This window comes from Chrysochloris asiatica, unplaced genomic scaffold (genome assembly GCF_000296735.1).
Source record: "Chrysochloris asiatica unplaced genomic scaffold, ChrAsi1.0 scaffold00008, whole genome shotgun sequence".
Lineage (NCBI taxonomy): Eukaryota > Metazoa > Chordata > Mammalia > Afrosoricida > Chrysochloridae > Chrysochloris > Chrysochloris asiatica.
Window position 1 is genome coordinate 9,091,497 of NW_006408526.1, and position 16,049 is coordinate 9,107,545.

The window sequence follows — 16,049 nt, forward strand, 5'->3', positions numbered from 1 at the left end:
TCAGTGTAATGCTCCCAAAAAGACTTGAATCTGAAATTTCGGAAGAATTTAAGCTCACTGTTGTACACAAAAATAATGTTATTTGGAAGATAAGAAAGAAAGGTGATGATCAAAAAAAAAAAAAAAAAAAATTCTCTGAATAGCCATAGGCTATTTCCCCCCATATTTCAGATCTGTAAGTCATCTGCAGGAGACCTTGAAACAGGCAAGAAGGTGCTTGAAATCACCCTCAGGAGAAGTACCTGGCACAGGTAGCAATGAATGTGCTCCCTACCAGCAGAGAAGATTCCCAGCCTTAGGCTACACAGCAAAGTCACATCATCACAATAGTTACACCCAGGAAATCAGTTTGGAACGCAAGCACCAAACAAGTGGTCATAATTCTCACCATAGTCTGCAAACTTTCAACTGAGCAATTGAATTTAATCACAAAAATAGTAAATACTAGGACTCCATATAATAGAATAACCCAAGTTATCTTACGTAAAAGGAGGGCAGATTGGCACTTAAAAAAATAAATCAGAAAATAATATGGCTTCAGGTGGACAAATAAATATGAATTTCTAAAGAAGTCTTTTCATTATCTATTGCTTTCTTCTTGATTTGGTTCCACTGATAACTTCTCCCCAAGTTTTCTAATAAGTTCTGCTAAGTCTTCTGTGTTCTGAGATTTTTCTTCAAGGAGTTCATAGCGAAGACTTGAGATGTCCTGTTTAATTTCCTTTAGTTCTCCTTTGAAAAACAAGAGTGATAAGAAGCCAATTGTAAATACATAATGCAGAAATTCTAGGATAGGTTGAAAACAGTCCTTGTTGCACATACATCTGTTATTTTGAAATTTTCAAAATTACATATAATTTAAATTATATGTTATAATGTAATTATAACAAGATTATAACAAAAGTCCGCCCAAAGTAAGTGAAATGAATGAATGTTGCAGGATTGGGCTAGCAGTTGCTTGTCTTCTTAACTACATCCTCATTTCTATGAGCTCCCCCTCAACAAAAACAATAGCTATTTAGATGGAAAGTGGTTTTTGCCTCCAATTGTTGAGAAACAGTATTTAAAATGCCCTCTGTTCAACTCACCTTCATTCACTTCATCACTCTCTTTATCTATCTGGGCTTTCAGTACATATCTTTTAATGAGCCTCTTCATTATTTTCTAGACAAAAAGGAGAAATCTATCTCAGAGATGTTTTACATTCAAGTATTGAAAAAAGAAAAAAAAAAAAAATTGATCCAGAAGTCAATTTGAGTTAACAGGGTTCATTGATTAAGAAACTACTCCCCAAGACAGAGTACCCATACTGGAAATACTGAAGGGTTTTGATTTTACAGTTTTTAAAGCTTAGATGAGTAAGTACCTTGACCTATGCTTTGATTGGTTGTTGTTGTCAAGTACCGTGGAGTCAGTTCCAACTCATAGTGACCCTGCACAGGATTTCTGAGACTGTAAATCTTTACAGGAGCAGAAAGCCTCATCTTTCTCCCATGTAACGACTGGTAGCTTCGAACTGCCGACCTTGACGTTAGCAGCCGGATTCTTAACCACTAAGCTACCAGAGCTTATTAGGTGAGTGTTGCTAAGTCATGCTAATAACTATTGCTAACACTGACTGATAAGGAAAACTTGCTTAAATCTCAATTCTTCATAAAGTTTTTATTTCTTATAAACAGCCTTATTACTAATTTTTGTTTTGCCCTTGCCCAGGAAAATCATTTAAACTATTGATCTATAAATAATTTTAACACATGATAAATTTCTCCCTTGGAATAAATTTGAGTCATCCTCCCTTTGGTAAGTACATTGAAAGTGATGACTATCAAAGATTAAGATGATTTAGCTATAAATCATAAGGTCTACAAGCTTTGATTTTTTTATAATGTGATTTTCACATCACCTTGGTCAATGATGTTAGTTCATTATTGTTGTAGTTAAGTGCTGGTGAACCATTTCCAACTTACAGCAACCCTGTATAGGATTTCCAAGGAGCGACCAGTGGGTTAGAACCACCAACCTGTGGTTAGCAGTACAGTGTTTGTCCTAATGAGTGCCATACCAGGACTCAGTTCACTATTAGTTCTTGAGAAAAATAACCAGGTTAGAGCAAACATCTAATATTTAAGTATTATTGTTGTTGTTGTGTGTCATCAAGTTGGTTCCAACTCATAGAGACTTTGTATAGGGTATCCAAGGAGCTTCTGGTGAGAACTGCTGACCTTGTGGTTCAACTTGACCTTGCAGTCCACTGCATTAAGCCACAGTGCCACACCAGGACTCCTATTTAAGTATATTGTATATATTTCATTTGAAAACTAGAAGAACAATATGGTGGTACTGGTTGTTGTGTGTTGTTGAGTCAGTTCCGAATAACAGTGACACCGTATCGGGTTTCTGAGGCTGTAAATCTTTACAGGAGAAGACAGTTTCATGTTTCTCCTACAGAGTGTCTGGTTGATTTAAACTGCTGACTTTGTGGTTAGCAGCTGAACAGGTAACCCACTATACCACCAGGGCTCTTAGAGGCTTCAAAAGTTTGTGGAAAAAAAGAACGAAAAGATTATGGGTTTTAATTTAGGCAGGCTAAAGACATGCAATAAAAATTAGTCAAAAGACATATAATAACAATTACTCAAATGGTTTTCCCCCTCACAGAGATATATACCCAATTTTGCTTTTAAACTTGCTAGTAATTTTCAAATGGCAAGTTTCAAAGAAATAAAATTTCTCCACGTGTGTGTGACTTTTGCTATGTGTGGGTGATCTTCATTTTTTAAGGATTCTGCATCTGCAAATTTATCTACTCAGTAAAATTTACCTGTAACTCCAAAAGCAATACTCACACTGCTTTCTCAGTCATTTGCAGACTGACAAATACAAATTAGAAGCAGCAAAAGGAAAAGAAAGAGGCGTAATTTTCCTTGTTGAACAAAAGGGAAGTGGCCTCATCTCTCTCTTTAGTTGTTGTTGTTATTGTTGTTAAGTGCCATTCAGTTGATTTGGACTCATAGCCACCCTGTATAGGGTTTCCGAAGGAGCAGCTAGTGAGTTTGAATTACTACCTTGTGGTTCATAGTCCAGTGCTGACCTTACAGCACCACACCAGGAGTCCCTCTTTTTAGTTAAGATTTAAATTTAGAAAACCTTTATCTTCTTCTTTGAAATGTATGTAAATCTTTTTAAAGGCTGAATAAGATTCTTGCCAATTTTACAACTCAGGAATGCTTCCTCAAAAGATCTGGAAGTCATCATCCTGAAATGTAATTAATCAAGGAAAACACACCCATACATGCCAGCTTACTGGTTCCCAGGTCATAAAGATATGAAGAATTTTTCCCCCTTTGGATAAAGGCAATTAGAAAGCCCATGTGACTATTCCAATTAACAGGTAAATTTGTAGCACTGTAGGTTAATGCACTGGACTGCAAAGTTGGTTTGAACCTCAAGGTTGGCAGTTCAAGCTCACCAGCCACTCCTCAGAAATCCTACACAGGGTCACTATGAATGGAAATGACTCCACAGCACTTAGCAACAACAATACCAACAATGATAAGTACTAGATAGTGAAACCCAAGGTCAGCAGTTCTAGCCCACAAAATACTCCATATATTTGCAGCCTCAGAAGCCTTATACTGGGTCACTATGGAGTCCTGGAAATCCTGGTGTGGCGCTGTGGGCTAATACATCAGACTGCTAAGTCATTTGAACTGCAAGGTTAGTGGTTCAAGCTCAACAGCTGCTCCTTAAAATCCCTATACAGGGTTGCTATGGGTTGGAATCAACTCGACAACACTTAACAACAACAACATGTTGTCCTGATGTGGCGCTGTTGATTAATGTGCTGGACTGCAAAGTCCGCTTGAACCAGGAAGCCTGCACTTCAAGTTCACCAGGAAAACCTATACAGTGTTGCTATGTGTCGGTACCCCACTGGACAGCACTTAACAACAATAACAACAACGAGTTGTAACCAACTAGACAAGATGGCAACTTAACAACAACAATGTGTGATAAGGAGTCCTGATGTGGTGCTGTAGGATAAGCACTAGACTTCTAACTACAGCTGCTGGTTTAAAGTCAGCAGCTCTGGTAGCGTAGTGGTTACGAATCAGGCTGCGAACCACAAGGTCAGCAGTTCGAAACTACCAGCTGCTCCGCTAGAGAAAGATGAGGCTTTCTGCTCCTGTAAAGATTTACAGCCTCAGAAACCCTGTTCAGGGTCGGAACCGACTCAATGGCACTAACAACAACAACAACTCCTTGAAAATCCTATACAGGGTCCTTATGAATTGGGATTGACTTGATAGCACTTAACAACAATGTATGACAAATGGTTCTGTCAAGTCCTATGAGGAGGACTAGTACTTGTTTATGTGGACAGTGGTGACCCCCTGGTTGAGACTCAGGTTCAGTTCCTGGGTAGTGTGATTCATGAGCAGCCACATTCCACCTGTGAGGGAAGTCTTAGGTGTTGCTATGTCACCGAACAAGTTTCAGTGGAGGTTCCAGACAAAGGCAGACTAGAAAGAAAAGACTGATAATCTACTTCTGAAATTTAGCCATGGTCTAATCTACAAAATCTCATGTGCATAGCTTGACAGGGCTTTGTTCTATGTGCAAGGAATAGCATGAGTTGGGTCAAGCACAAGACAGCTAACAACAGTAACTGTTTATCTTGATAACATGTATGAAGTGGGTGACATCTGTTGAATTGTACAAAAGGATAAAATTCCTTTCTGTTTTTGCAGTCTTTTTATTGGATTACCCGTGATGCACATCACATTCTGATTTAATGCACTTTCAACAATAAAAGTGTTTTCTCTTTTACTTTTATGAGGAGTTTATATGAGTTGACAAGAGAGTCTGTTTTTAATTATGCTTCCCCAGAAATACACAGGTTAGCCAAAAATTTCCATGGCCCTATGTGCATGTTCACAACTGAAGTCAAACAAGGCAACACTCGGACTTCTTGTTTCAGTTCTCATATTGAAGAAAAAGATCCTTTTTGCAGTATATTTAGTGACACATTTTATTCATTATTGTCCTATTTGTTTCTGTATCATGTAGTACTGGAATGCTATTTGGTGGTAGTGGTGGTTACATGCCATGGAGTCGGTTCTGACTCACAGTGACCCTGTACAGGGTTTCCGAGGCTGTAAATCTTTATGAGAGCAGAAAGCCTCATCTTTTTTCCGTGGAATGGCTGATAGTTTCGAACTGCTGACCTTGAGGTTCACAGCCCAATTCGTAACCACTACGCTACCAGGAATGCTATTTAGAGTTGCTAAATTCAAGAAGACTATTCATGCTGTCACGTATAGGCTATACATGGTAGTGTAGTGGTTACAAATCGGGCTGCGAACCTCAAGGTCAGCAGTTCGCAACTACCAGCCATTCTGTGAGAGAAAGATGAGGCTTCTGCTCCCGTAAAGATTTACAGCCTCAGAGACCCTGTACAGGGTCGCTATGAGTTGGAACCGACTCCATAGCACAGAGAAACAACAACATACATGCTGTCATGGATTGCACTGTATCCTAAAAATATGCATCAACCTGGATGAGCTGTGATTCTTAGTGGGTTCACAGTATGTAGGGATGTAATTTGGTGGTTACATAATAATATAATCTTCCAATCAATTGTAAGGGGATTGGGGTGGGATGTAGTACCCTTACTCAAGTTATATCCCTGATCCAATGTAAAGGAAGTTTCCTTGAAATGTGCTCTTTATCACCTTTTTGTCTTTCAAGAGATAAAAGGAAAGAGAACACAGAAGGAAGGACCTCAATACCACAAGAAAGAAGAGCTAGGTGTGGAAACCTGCTTTAGACTCAGGGTTCCTGCACTGAGAACCTCCTAGATAGGGAAGCTTGATGCCAAGACACATGGAGAGCTGTCTTCAAGGAACACTGTCCCAGAGATGTTGAAAGGAGAAAAGGACCTTCTTCCTTAACTGTGATCCAACAGAGAGAATAAACTTTCCCTTTAAGCTGGTGCAGTGGTTCAGTAGGATAAGTAGTGAACTGAGAACCACCAGCCACACCTCAGGAGAAAAGACAGGCTACACAGGGTTGTTATAAGTCAGAACCAACTCAATGGCACTTAACAACAACAACAACAGGGCTGCATATCCTACAGTGCCACATCAGGACTCCATTATGTAAGTTCTATTAACTCATTTTTGTAAGATTACACATACTTTTACAATATTAGCTATATGCATTAAATTTTTTTTAAAAATGAAACCAGTTGATTCCAACTCAATGGTAATCTTATGTGTTTCGGAGTAGAAATGTGCTTTGTAGGGTTTAGAATTGCAGCGAATTGGAAATATATCACCAGGCCTTTCTTTCTACGTCCTTTTAGTTAGTAAACAAGTGTTTTTACATTTGCATCACTCAAGAACTCTATGTATTAAATGTATTTTGTTGTTGCTGTTGTTAAGTGCCATCGAATTAGTTATAACTCATAGCGACCCTGTATAGAGTTTCCAAGGAGCGGCTGGTGGGTTTGAACCACCAACCTCACAGTTAGAAGTCCAGGGCTGATCTTACAATGCCACACCAGGATTCCAAAATATATGTATATAAGTATAAATATGTCCATATATATATAAATACATATAATGCACCAAAAGTAAACTGTCATTATTTCTCAATGGTAAGATTAAAGGTGAATTTCACTCTCTTCTTTCTGATGTTTTTGTGTGATTAGACTTTTTACAATGAGCATATAGATTCCACATTGGTCCCATGATGCCAAAATTTCGTCTATTTTGAATACTTATGTATCATTTGAGTCCTGGTGTGGCACTGTGGGCTAATGTGTCAGATTGCAAAGTCATTTGAATTGCAAGGTCAGTGGTCCAAACTCATCAGTCGCTCCTTGGACACCCTATACAGGGTCACTATGGGTCAGAACCAACTTGACAGAACTTCACAGCAACAGCATTTATCATTTGCCCCTATAAAGCACCCAAAACATGATATTTACTCAATAAAAATTTAGTACATTAAAGCATTATTTTGAGATCCAGAGAAATCCTACCAATTCATTTTTATTTAGAGAATCAAATATAAATATAATATAAAAATTACAAATAACTAGCCTTATTTGTTTAAAATGTAATACTTACCTGATATTGTCGTGGAGGATTATTGAAATTATTTAAATGAAAATCTTCTGAGCTCCGTATACTAGATTCCTTACTGTGTCCTAGCTGTAATTTAAGAAGAATTAGAAATTGTTATTTGATATTCATTTGAAATAATGTTACAAGGTCATTTATTAGTGTTGTTGTTGTTTGTTGTTAAATACCATCTAGTCAGTTCGGACTCATAGTGAACCTGTATTGGGGTTTCCAAGGAGTGGCTGGTGGTTTTGAACTGCTGACTTTGCAGTCAAATGACCTTGCAATCTAGTGCTTATCCTACAGCACCACACCAGGACTCCATTAGTGTTGTGTAGAGAACTAATAAATACCGTATCTAGGTAAATGAAATAGTCTCATTTATATGAGGGGGATCCAAAAAGTTTGTGGAACATGAACCTAAAATAAAGAATTTTCTCAAAATCTTTACGAAGGCTTTTATATGAGCATATGGATGAGCACAATGCCACTTTAACTTAACTGAATTAGCATTCTGTCAAATCAAGTGTGTTTAATCTTTTAATGACAACTGTTGTTGTTAAGTGCCATCAAGTCGGTTCCGCCTCATAGCATCTCTGTGCAGGCTTTCTGAGGAGCGGCTGGAGAGCTTGAACTACCGACCTTGCTGACCGTGCAGTTCCAACTGACCTTGCAGCGCTACATCAGGACTCCTTAATGACTAGTAAAGAGTATTTAAGGAGTATCTTGGAATATGTGGTTTTCAATCATGCTAGCATGAAAGTTATACTTTTCCTTCCCATAGGTAGAAAGTAAAAAGACAGGGAGAGGTAATGAGTGGAGTAGGTAGTAATCTCAAAAGTACAGATAAAGAGTTTAGCAGGCCAGTATGATTACTTAAAACATCAACACCTAAAATGCACAGCATTCAAGACAAACTTGAATTGAGCAAACCTAGGCTTGTGTAGTGCTATAGGACAAGCACTGGACTGCTAACCACAAGGTTGGCAGTTCTAACCCACCAGCCTCTAGTTGGAAACCTTAGTGTTGCTATAAGTTGGAACCAACTCTATGACACTTAACAACAGCAACAGCTCTGGTGTTGTAGTGGGTTACATGTTAGGCTGCTAACCACAAGGTTAGCAGTTTGAAACCACTAGCTGCTCTGTGGGAGAAAGAGGAAGCTTTTTCTTCCTGTAAAGATGTATAGCCTTGGAAACACTATATAGGGTGACTATAAGTCAGAATCATTGAGTTGCAATGAGTTTGACTTTAATTGTTTAGGTTACAAAACACCTCAGAGGATAATTTTTGTTTTTTTTTTAAGTTTTTTTATTGTGAACTGAGTGATAGTTTACATGGGAGAACATCAGTTTTACACCATCATTTCATTGCAATGATTACAATCTCCTCCGTGCATCCTATTTGCTTCTATTCCCTCTGTTTTTTGTTTTTGTTTTTGTTTTTTTGGGGGATGCGCACAGAAACACTCAGGGATATATAATCATTAAAAAAACCAAAGGGCACATTCTGCAAGCCTGCCTCCTGACCGCCAACACTCAGTCTTTCTCTTTCAATGAATCTAGAGTCCTTAGCTGCTTGCTCTCTCAGAGGATATTTTTGGTTTAAGGTTTAAAGATTATCTCAGAGCAATCCTTTTTTTTTTTTTTTAATGTTTTATTGTGAATTAGGTGATAGTTTACATGGGAGAACATTAGTTTACATTCATTCTATCGTATATCATCTCATCAGAGCAATATTTTTGAGGGTTAATCCAGACTCAGTGGTTCCAAAAAGTTTGAATTCCTTAAGAACTGGAAATTCTGTTCTTTATTTTTCCAAAATGAGAAGTTTTAATCATGAGCATCCATATGGAGCATGGCCAGAAAGGATAATGAGTAACCATAGCCAATAAGAGACTGGATTATCAAATAGTAACAGGTTTTTATCACAGGAAACTATGGGAGATGAGTGAGAGAACCAGTTAGACTATAACTGTTGAGAGGTCTTGTGACAAGAGAGGACTGGCCGTGTCAGAAGCTGGGTGAAAAGGCAACTGGGGGGAATTAATAGGTGCTGAGGCAGCAAACAAAGAAGGCCACAGATAGGCTTCACGTGAATGCATCTGTAGGCTATTAGACCAATACACCATTTGAAACTTTGCAATGAAGGAACAATGGCAGGAATGATTATTTTAGTGAACATGAGACAAGAAATACAAAGGAAATAAGGAGTATGTTGTTGTTGTTGTTAAGTGCCATCGAGTCAGTTTCAACTCAGCTACCATGTATGGTATTTCCGAGGAGTGGCTGGTGAGCTTGAAACACTGGTCTTGCAGCTCAAACTGACCTTGAGTGCTTATCTATGGCATTTCTGAGGAAGCTACATTTGATAAGAGGTGTGAAAGATGAGTAAGATGTAGTTAGATAGTAGGGATGGGGAGAGAAAATTTAAGAACAATGGAACAGTAGAGAGGACAGGGTATTTGAAGATTCAATGTGATCATAGCCTGGAATAAGAAGGAAAAGTAGCGCAAAATGAGCTGATATTTTAGGGGCTAGATAATAGAAGATTGAAGGATAATAGAATTCATGAAAGGATTGTAAACAAGCAAGTGGTTTCATCTTTTATGTATTTTTGTAAGAATATACTTGTGAGAGTGTAGAGAATTAAATGGAGAGAAAGGTCAAGACTGATGTTTCAAAACTGCAGGACAATATCAGAATGGTTCCAGGAGGGAAAGAGAATACAAATATGCATTCATTGCTGTTCTTTTCTGCTGAGTAATTTCAGGTTCATGATAGTTTGATATTTCTTTCTATGGACTCATAGCTAAACTCCTATTTATCTTAATTCTTCTCCTACATTAATACACATAATATTAACATAACTGAAAATATATTTTGCATTTGGGGATTGCTATAGCAAAAAAAGGAGTCCTGGTGGCTCTGTGGATTAGGTGTTAGGCTGATAACTGAAAAGTCGATGGTTCAAATCTACCAGCTGCTTCTGGGGAGAAGGGTGAGGTTGTCTGTCCTTGTAAAGATTTATAGTCTCAAAAACCATCTAATTCTTTGAATTAGAATCGAATTGACGGCAGTGAGTAGCAATAAAAATCAATACATACCAACGGAATTACAATAGTTCAAAATTTACTAATTTTATACTTGCTTAAAAATCATAGAAAAAAATGTGATATTTCTGCAATTGTTTAAACCCAGAGGGGAAAAAAATAGCAATAGGAGACCTGTAGTTGTATAAATATCATGTACAAGGAGGTTGGTTTTTGGTTCTTCTTATAGAGTGAGGCAATATAATTGACTGGTAATTAGTGGAATATAAGAAATGAAACATGGAGAATCCTTACTCTCTTTCAACTTCTTCAATACTTAGATAAACAAAGTATGTCCTGAGGCCAGTTAGTAGTCGAACCAGGGTGAGAATGGTTTGTTTAAAGTAAGATATAAGAGCACAGAAATGAAATCTCATTTCTATGCAAACAGAGAAAGTTTTCATGAAAGAAGGAAACTAATAAAAGGAAATGTTCCCACATGCAGTATATAGGAATTGGGTATGTGTGTAGTTGAAGATGTTGTTGAACTGAGTGCACCCTTGATGTCCACCCAAATCAGCACCACAGTCAGTCTTTTTACATATTTACTTAATTTGATCTTCATGATGTCGGTATGGAGCCTTGGTGTGGTATGGCAGGATAAGCACTGGACTGCAAGATCAGTTTGAACCTCAAGGTTGGTGATTCCAAGTCACCAGCAGCTCCTAGGAAACTCATAGGAACACTATGAGTCAGAACTGACTTGACAGCACTTGACAACAACAACAACAATGTAGGTTTAAATATTATTCCAATATTACAGTTGAGGAAACAAGAGCCTTGAGTGCTTATTACTTATTTCAAGACTCATAGTAATAAGTGGCTAAGAGAGTAGTTATTAGGACACGGTTCCCTTTTATTAAATGATAGTCTTAGAATTATAAGGAACATTTAAAAAGCGGAGAAGGGATGGGACTTGCACCCACTGAAATGAAGCAAAGTGTATGATTTTTTTAATGTAAAACTTACGATTGTCTGTAAATCTGCACTCAATTCATAATAAAAAAAATAAAGAAACCTTTACAATCATAAGGCCCAACTGCCTGCCTAATGCAGGAAGATCTAAAAGTCCCTAATGTCAGGATGTAGATCACCTTCTGCCTGCGTACAGCCTGATGGATTTGAACTGTCAATCTTTAGGTTAATAGACCAGTTCTTAGCCATTTGAATTACACAGGGATTCTTTATTTTCCATTACTGTTATTGTTTCTTTCACTCACTAACTCATTTCTTTCTTTTCTTCTTTTTCTCCAGATACATCTATTTTTTCATTTTCAATTTGCATTCTTTCAGTAGGGCTGCCTGGTAGCGTAGTGAATTACAAACTGGACTGCTAACGGTAAGTTCAGTAGTTCAAATCTACCGTTGCTCCATGGGAGAAAGATGAGGCTTTCTGCTCCCATAAAGACTTACAGCTTCGCAAACCCTATACAGGGTTGCTATGAGTCAGAACCGACTTGGTGGCACACCACCACCACAACCACCATTATTTATGTATCTTCAGTGAATTAATATCACAACTAAATTGTGTGTGGTTATAGTCACTCTTTGCTCTTTAGTAATAGCAATAGAAATAGTAAATGTGTATTATTTATCTCCTGTGTGCCAGGTGATATTATAAAAGCTAAGCTAATTTAAGATTTACAACAACCCTTGGCTAGTACAGCTCTTATTATCCACATTCTACACATGAGGTAATAGTATTAATGTGACAACATTCTAAATTGAGCACACAGAGACTTGCATTACATGTTGATAAAAATTGTTTATGAAATGTTGTTGTTGTTAAATGCCCTTGAGTTGGTTCTGACCTTACTCAGAGCAGAACAAAACACTTCCTGGTCCTGCACCATTCTCACAATTGTTCATTTTGATCCCATTGTTTCTGCCATTTTGTCAATCCATCTTGTAGGGGATCTTCTTTCTTTACTGATCCTCCACTTTACCAAGTATTATGTCATTCTTCAGGGATTGATCCCTCTTGACAACATTTCCAAGAGATGAAGTCTCACCAGCCTTGTTTCTAAGGAGCATTCTGGCTGTACTTGTTCTAAGACAAATTTGTTTTTCTAGCAGTCCATGGTACTTTTAATATTCACCAACATCATAATTCAAATGCACTGATTCGTCTATAGTCTTCCTTATTCATTGTCCAACTTTCACATGCATATTGTTAAGTGCCGTCGAGTCAATTCCGACCCATAGCGACCCTGTATAGGGTTTTTGAGGAGCAGCTGGACCTTGCAATTAAAACAGTTTTGCAGTCTGGTGCATTAATCCACAGTGCCACACCAGGACTCCCACATACATATAAGGTGATTAAAATACCACAGTTTATTAGGTCAGGTGCACCTTAGTCTTCAAAGTGACATCTTTGTTCTTTAACACTTTAAAAAAAAAAAAGGTCTTTTGCAACAGATTTGCCTAATGCAATAAGCCATTTGATTTCTTAACTGCTGCTTCCGTGAGTGTTAATTGTGGGTTGAAGCAAAATGGAGTCTTTCACAGCTTCAGTCTTCACTCTTTTTATCATGATGTTATTTGTTGGTGAAGTTGTGAGAATTTTTGTTTTCTTTACATTGAGGCACAACCCATACTGAAGGCTGTGGTATTTGATCTTCATCAGTAAGTATTTCAAGTCCTCTTAACTTCCAGCAAGCAAGGCTGTGCCAACTCCATACCAAAGGTTGCTATGAGACTTCCTCCAATTCTGATGCCATTTGCTTCTTCATATAATCCATCTTCTCAGATTACTTGCTCAACATCCTTCAGTGTGTCTATTATCTTTAATGTTTCTTTAAATTATTTCTGAGCATTTGTCCCTTTCCCTGAAAAGATAAACCTGATGACATGCAATACCACATGCTTCCAAGTGTAATCTTACCTGTCTTTTGTCAAGTGATAATTTTGGAAGGTCTTCATGACTTCCTAATATTCCAAATTTCTTCTCTTCATTTCTCTTTTAAAAAAGAGATAGTTGAATTAGAACAACTGCATAGTCTATTTAAATTACAAAACCAATTTCTCTCTTTCTTCGTTTCATATTTCTAAGTGAGTTTTAATGAGAAACATTCTTACTGAGTTCTTCTCTTTAACAAATTCTTGGACATTTCCTCTGGATACAGAGTTCTCTCAGGATGCAATTTTAATTGAACCTGTAAACTACATACCTAGTTATGTTCAGTAAAGCGTAGGGATGCTTTACTACTCAACTCATTGAGTTTTATAAGTTACACACCTGGAATAATGTTATAGATAAAATATTTTTCCAAAATTACCAAATAAAATAATCATTGTAATGATTACACTTAAAAAGAGTTTTCGAATTCTCAAAGCACTTGTGCATATTTATTTAATTTGAGTTTCATGACATAAGTATAAATATTATTTCCATATTACAGTTGAAGAAACTAGGATTATAAGACTTATTGCTTCCTTCAGAACACTAAAGGAACCCTTGTGGCACTGTAGGATAATCATTGAACTGCTAATCACTTAATGGGAGAAGATGAGACTTCCTGATACCATAAAGATTCATAGTCTCAAAAATATTATATAGGGTCTCTGTCAGAATCAACCAGATGGTAGTGGTGGAAGTGGTGTGCCACCAAGTTCGGCTCATAGTTGTAACCTATATAGAGAACTTTTGTAGGGTTGCCAAGGCTGTAAATCTTTACTTGAGCAGAAAGCCTCATCTTTCTCCTGTGGAGCAACAGGTAGATTCAAACTATTGATCTTGCAGTTATCAGCACAGCTTATAATTCACTATGCTACCAGGGCTCCTTAGATGGTTGCTGTTGCTGTTAAGTGCCGTTGAGTCGATTCTGACCTATAGCAACCCTGTATAGGGTTTACAAGGAGCAGCTGGTAAGGTTGAACCACCGACCTTGCAGTTAAAATGATTTTGCAGTCTGATGCATTAGCCCACAGCGCCACACCAGGACTCCCCCTTAGATGGTAGTAGGTTTTTATTTGTGTGTGTGTGTGTGTGTGTGTGTGAAGGTCCTAAGTTATTGCTTAGTGGCAAATAGAGCAGGAATTAAGACATGTTTCCCATTTATTGAATAATAGGAACTTTTACAATCATTTTTCCTAACTCTTCTAAAAATCTGTAATGTCAGTCAGTCAGCATTTATCTAATTACCTGCAGTGATACAGAGTTCACTACTTTTTAAGGCAGCCTACAACTTTGTTAGACAAACCTTGTTGTCATAAGTTTGCTCTTAAGTAGAACTAGAATTGAGCTATTTGTAACTTTTGCCGACTGTTTCTCTTATTTTGAAGGAGCCTCAAACAAATATACTATCTAGTCAAAGGGGGGAATTCTAATTTTCCTTCTTCAAACAAAACAGCCAGCTTCCTCAATTCCTCCTCATAGGATACCATGATGTTCACCCACATTCTGGTTCTCCTTCCCTTGATGAATCTCGTATCTCACTTCTTTTCCAGGATGTAGTGTTTTGCCCAGCAGAGGGCCTTGCATAGTGTTGTTGAGCCTATTATGACTCACAGCAACTCCATGTGACATAGTTGTTGTTGTTGTTGTTAAGTGCCGTCGAGTGACATAGTAGAAGCACCTTATAGTGTTTTGTAGGTTGTAATCATTATGGGACCACATGGCCAGGTCTTTCTCTACAGAGATGCTGAACAGGTTCAAACCACTAAACTTTTGGCTAATAGTGAGTGCTTAACTATTGTACCACCAGGGTTCCTTAGGTTGTTAGTTATACACAGTATTTTAATCTAAACATTTCTAGACATATTGCAGTCATTCCATCCCCTCAGCTAAACACTGTACCTCTTTTATTGTGTCTTGACACTGAATTGTCCCAAGTGATTATTGTTGCCCATTAGTATCTTTAGAGTTTTCTTTCTTGAACCATTGATAAACCTGGTTTCTCCTATATTGCATGTGAGCAATAGGAGACCTTAGACTCTGTAAACCTTAGAACCTTTCAATGTGAAAGTTTCTTAAGGTCTGTTAAGTTCCTGTGAGTCATAATCAGATATTGATACTTAACCTAGCTGTATAACTTGAATGTGAAGTGAGGGACTTGTAGCCATAAGAACAAAATAAGGCCTAGAATAGTTATGTTTTAGGACCACCCTAGACACACCTGCACAATAAAATAAATTATTTTAGTTAAATTTCATGAATTTTTAAAAACACAATTACTTTAACTGACTTCTTACACCCAAATACTGTCAACTAGCATTATTTCCATTCATGGATCATTAAAAACAAAAGGATATTTCCTTGATAATTCATATGATGCATTACACAGTAAGCAAATTAGAACTAAAATGCACCCTGATTAATTATGTCAATTTGTAATTTAAAAGAAAAAAAGCATAACTAATAATGTGGTTCCATTCTTCATGGAAATTTGCATATTTCTCCTGATAATCTTGAGGTTATCAAATGAATAGTGCTAAGTGTAGCACACAATTTCATCTAGAAATGCATGTATCTTACACACCTTATTTAAATGAACAAAATGTGCATAACAAAATGCATACAGTTAATGCATCATAGAAAGTATGTTTCAAGTGCAAGGCAGCCCCTCAAGCTATCGTATCATTGAGGTTTGCATTATCATTTATGGCATTATAGATTAATTTACACATAACATACTTTTATATATTTTAACCCTGAAGAAAGAAAAAAATTGTTGCTTGAAAAAAATTAATTCCAGGTAGTCATTTGGTTTGCATCAGAGAATGTGAACCTCCAAGAGTTTAGTGTCTGTCAAGTTCACAATCACATCATGACTTTTTGTTACTTTCTTTTAAATGTTGTTGTTGTAATGTGCTGTGGAGTCAGTTCC

The 16,049-nt window shown here is 37.3% G+C and overlaps 1 protein-coding gene across 3 annotated transcripts in view; it reads right to left on the minus strand.

Annotated features, from left to right (window-relative positions):
- Positions 1–327: 327 nt before the first annotated feature.
- TRPC6 (transient receptor potential cation channel, subfamily C, member 6) overlaps positions 328–16,049 on the minus strand; it is a 156,057-nt gene continuing 140,335 nt past the window's right edge. For 2 of the 3 annotated variants that reach the window (XM_006833759.1, XM_006833758.1), the window contains 4 exons: positions 13,106–13,180; positions 7,137–7,220; positions 1,089–1,164; positions 581–732 (listed from right to left, as the gene is read on the minus strand). In XM_006833759.1, the coding sequence (XP_006833822.1) occupies positions 581–732; positions 1,089–1,164; positions 7,137–7,220; positions 13,106–13,180 (387 nt within the window). Of the gene's footprint in view, positions 733–1,088; positions 1,165–7,136; positions 7,221–13,105; positions 13,181–16,049 lie in introns of all 3 variants that reach the window. The other variant, XM_006833757.1, reaches the window with a different exon arrangement.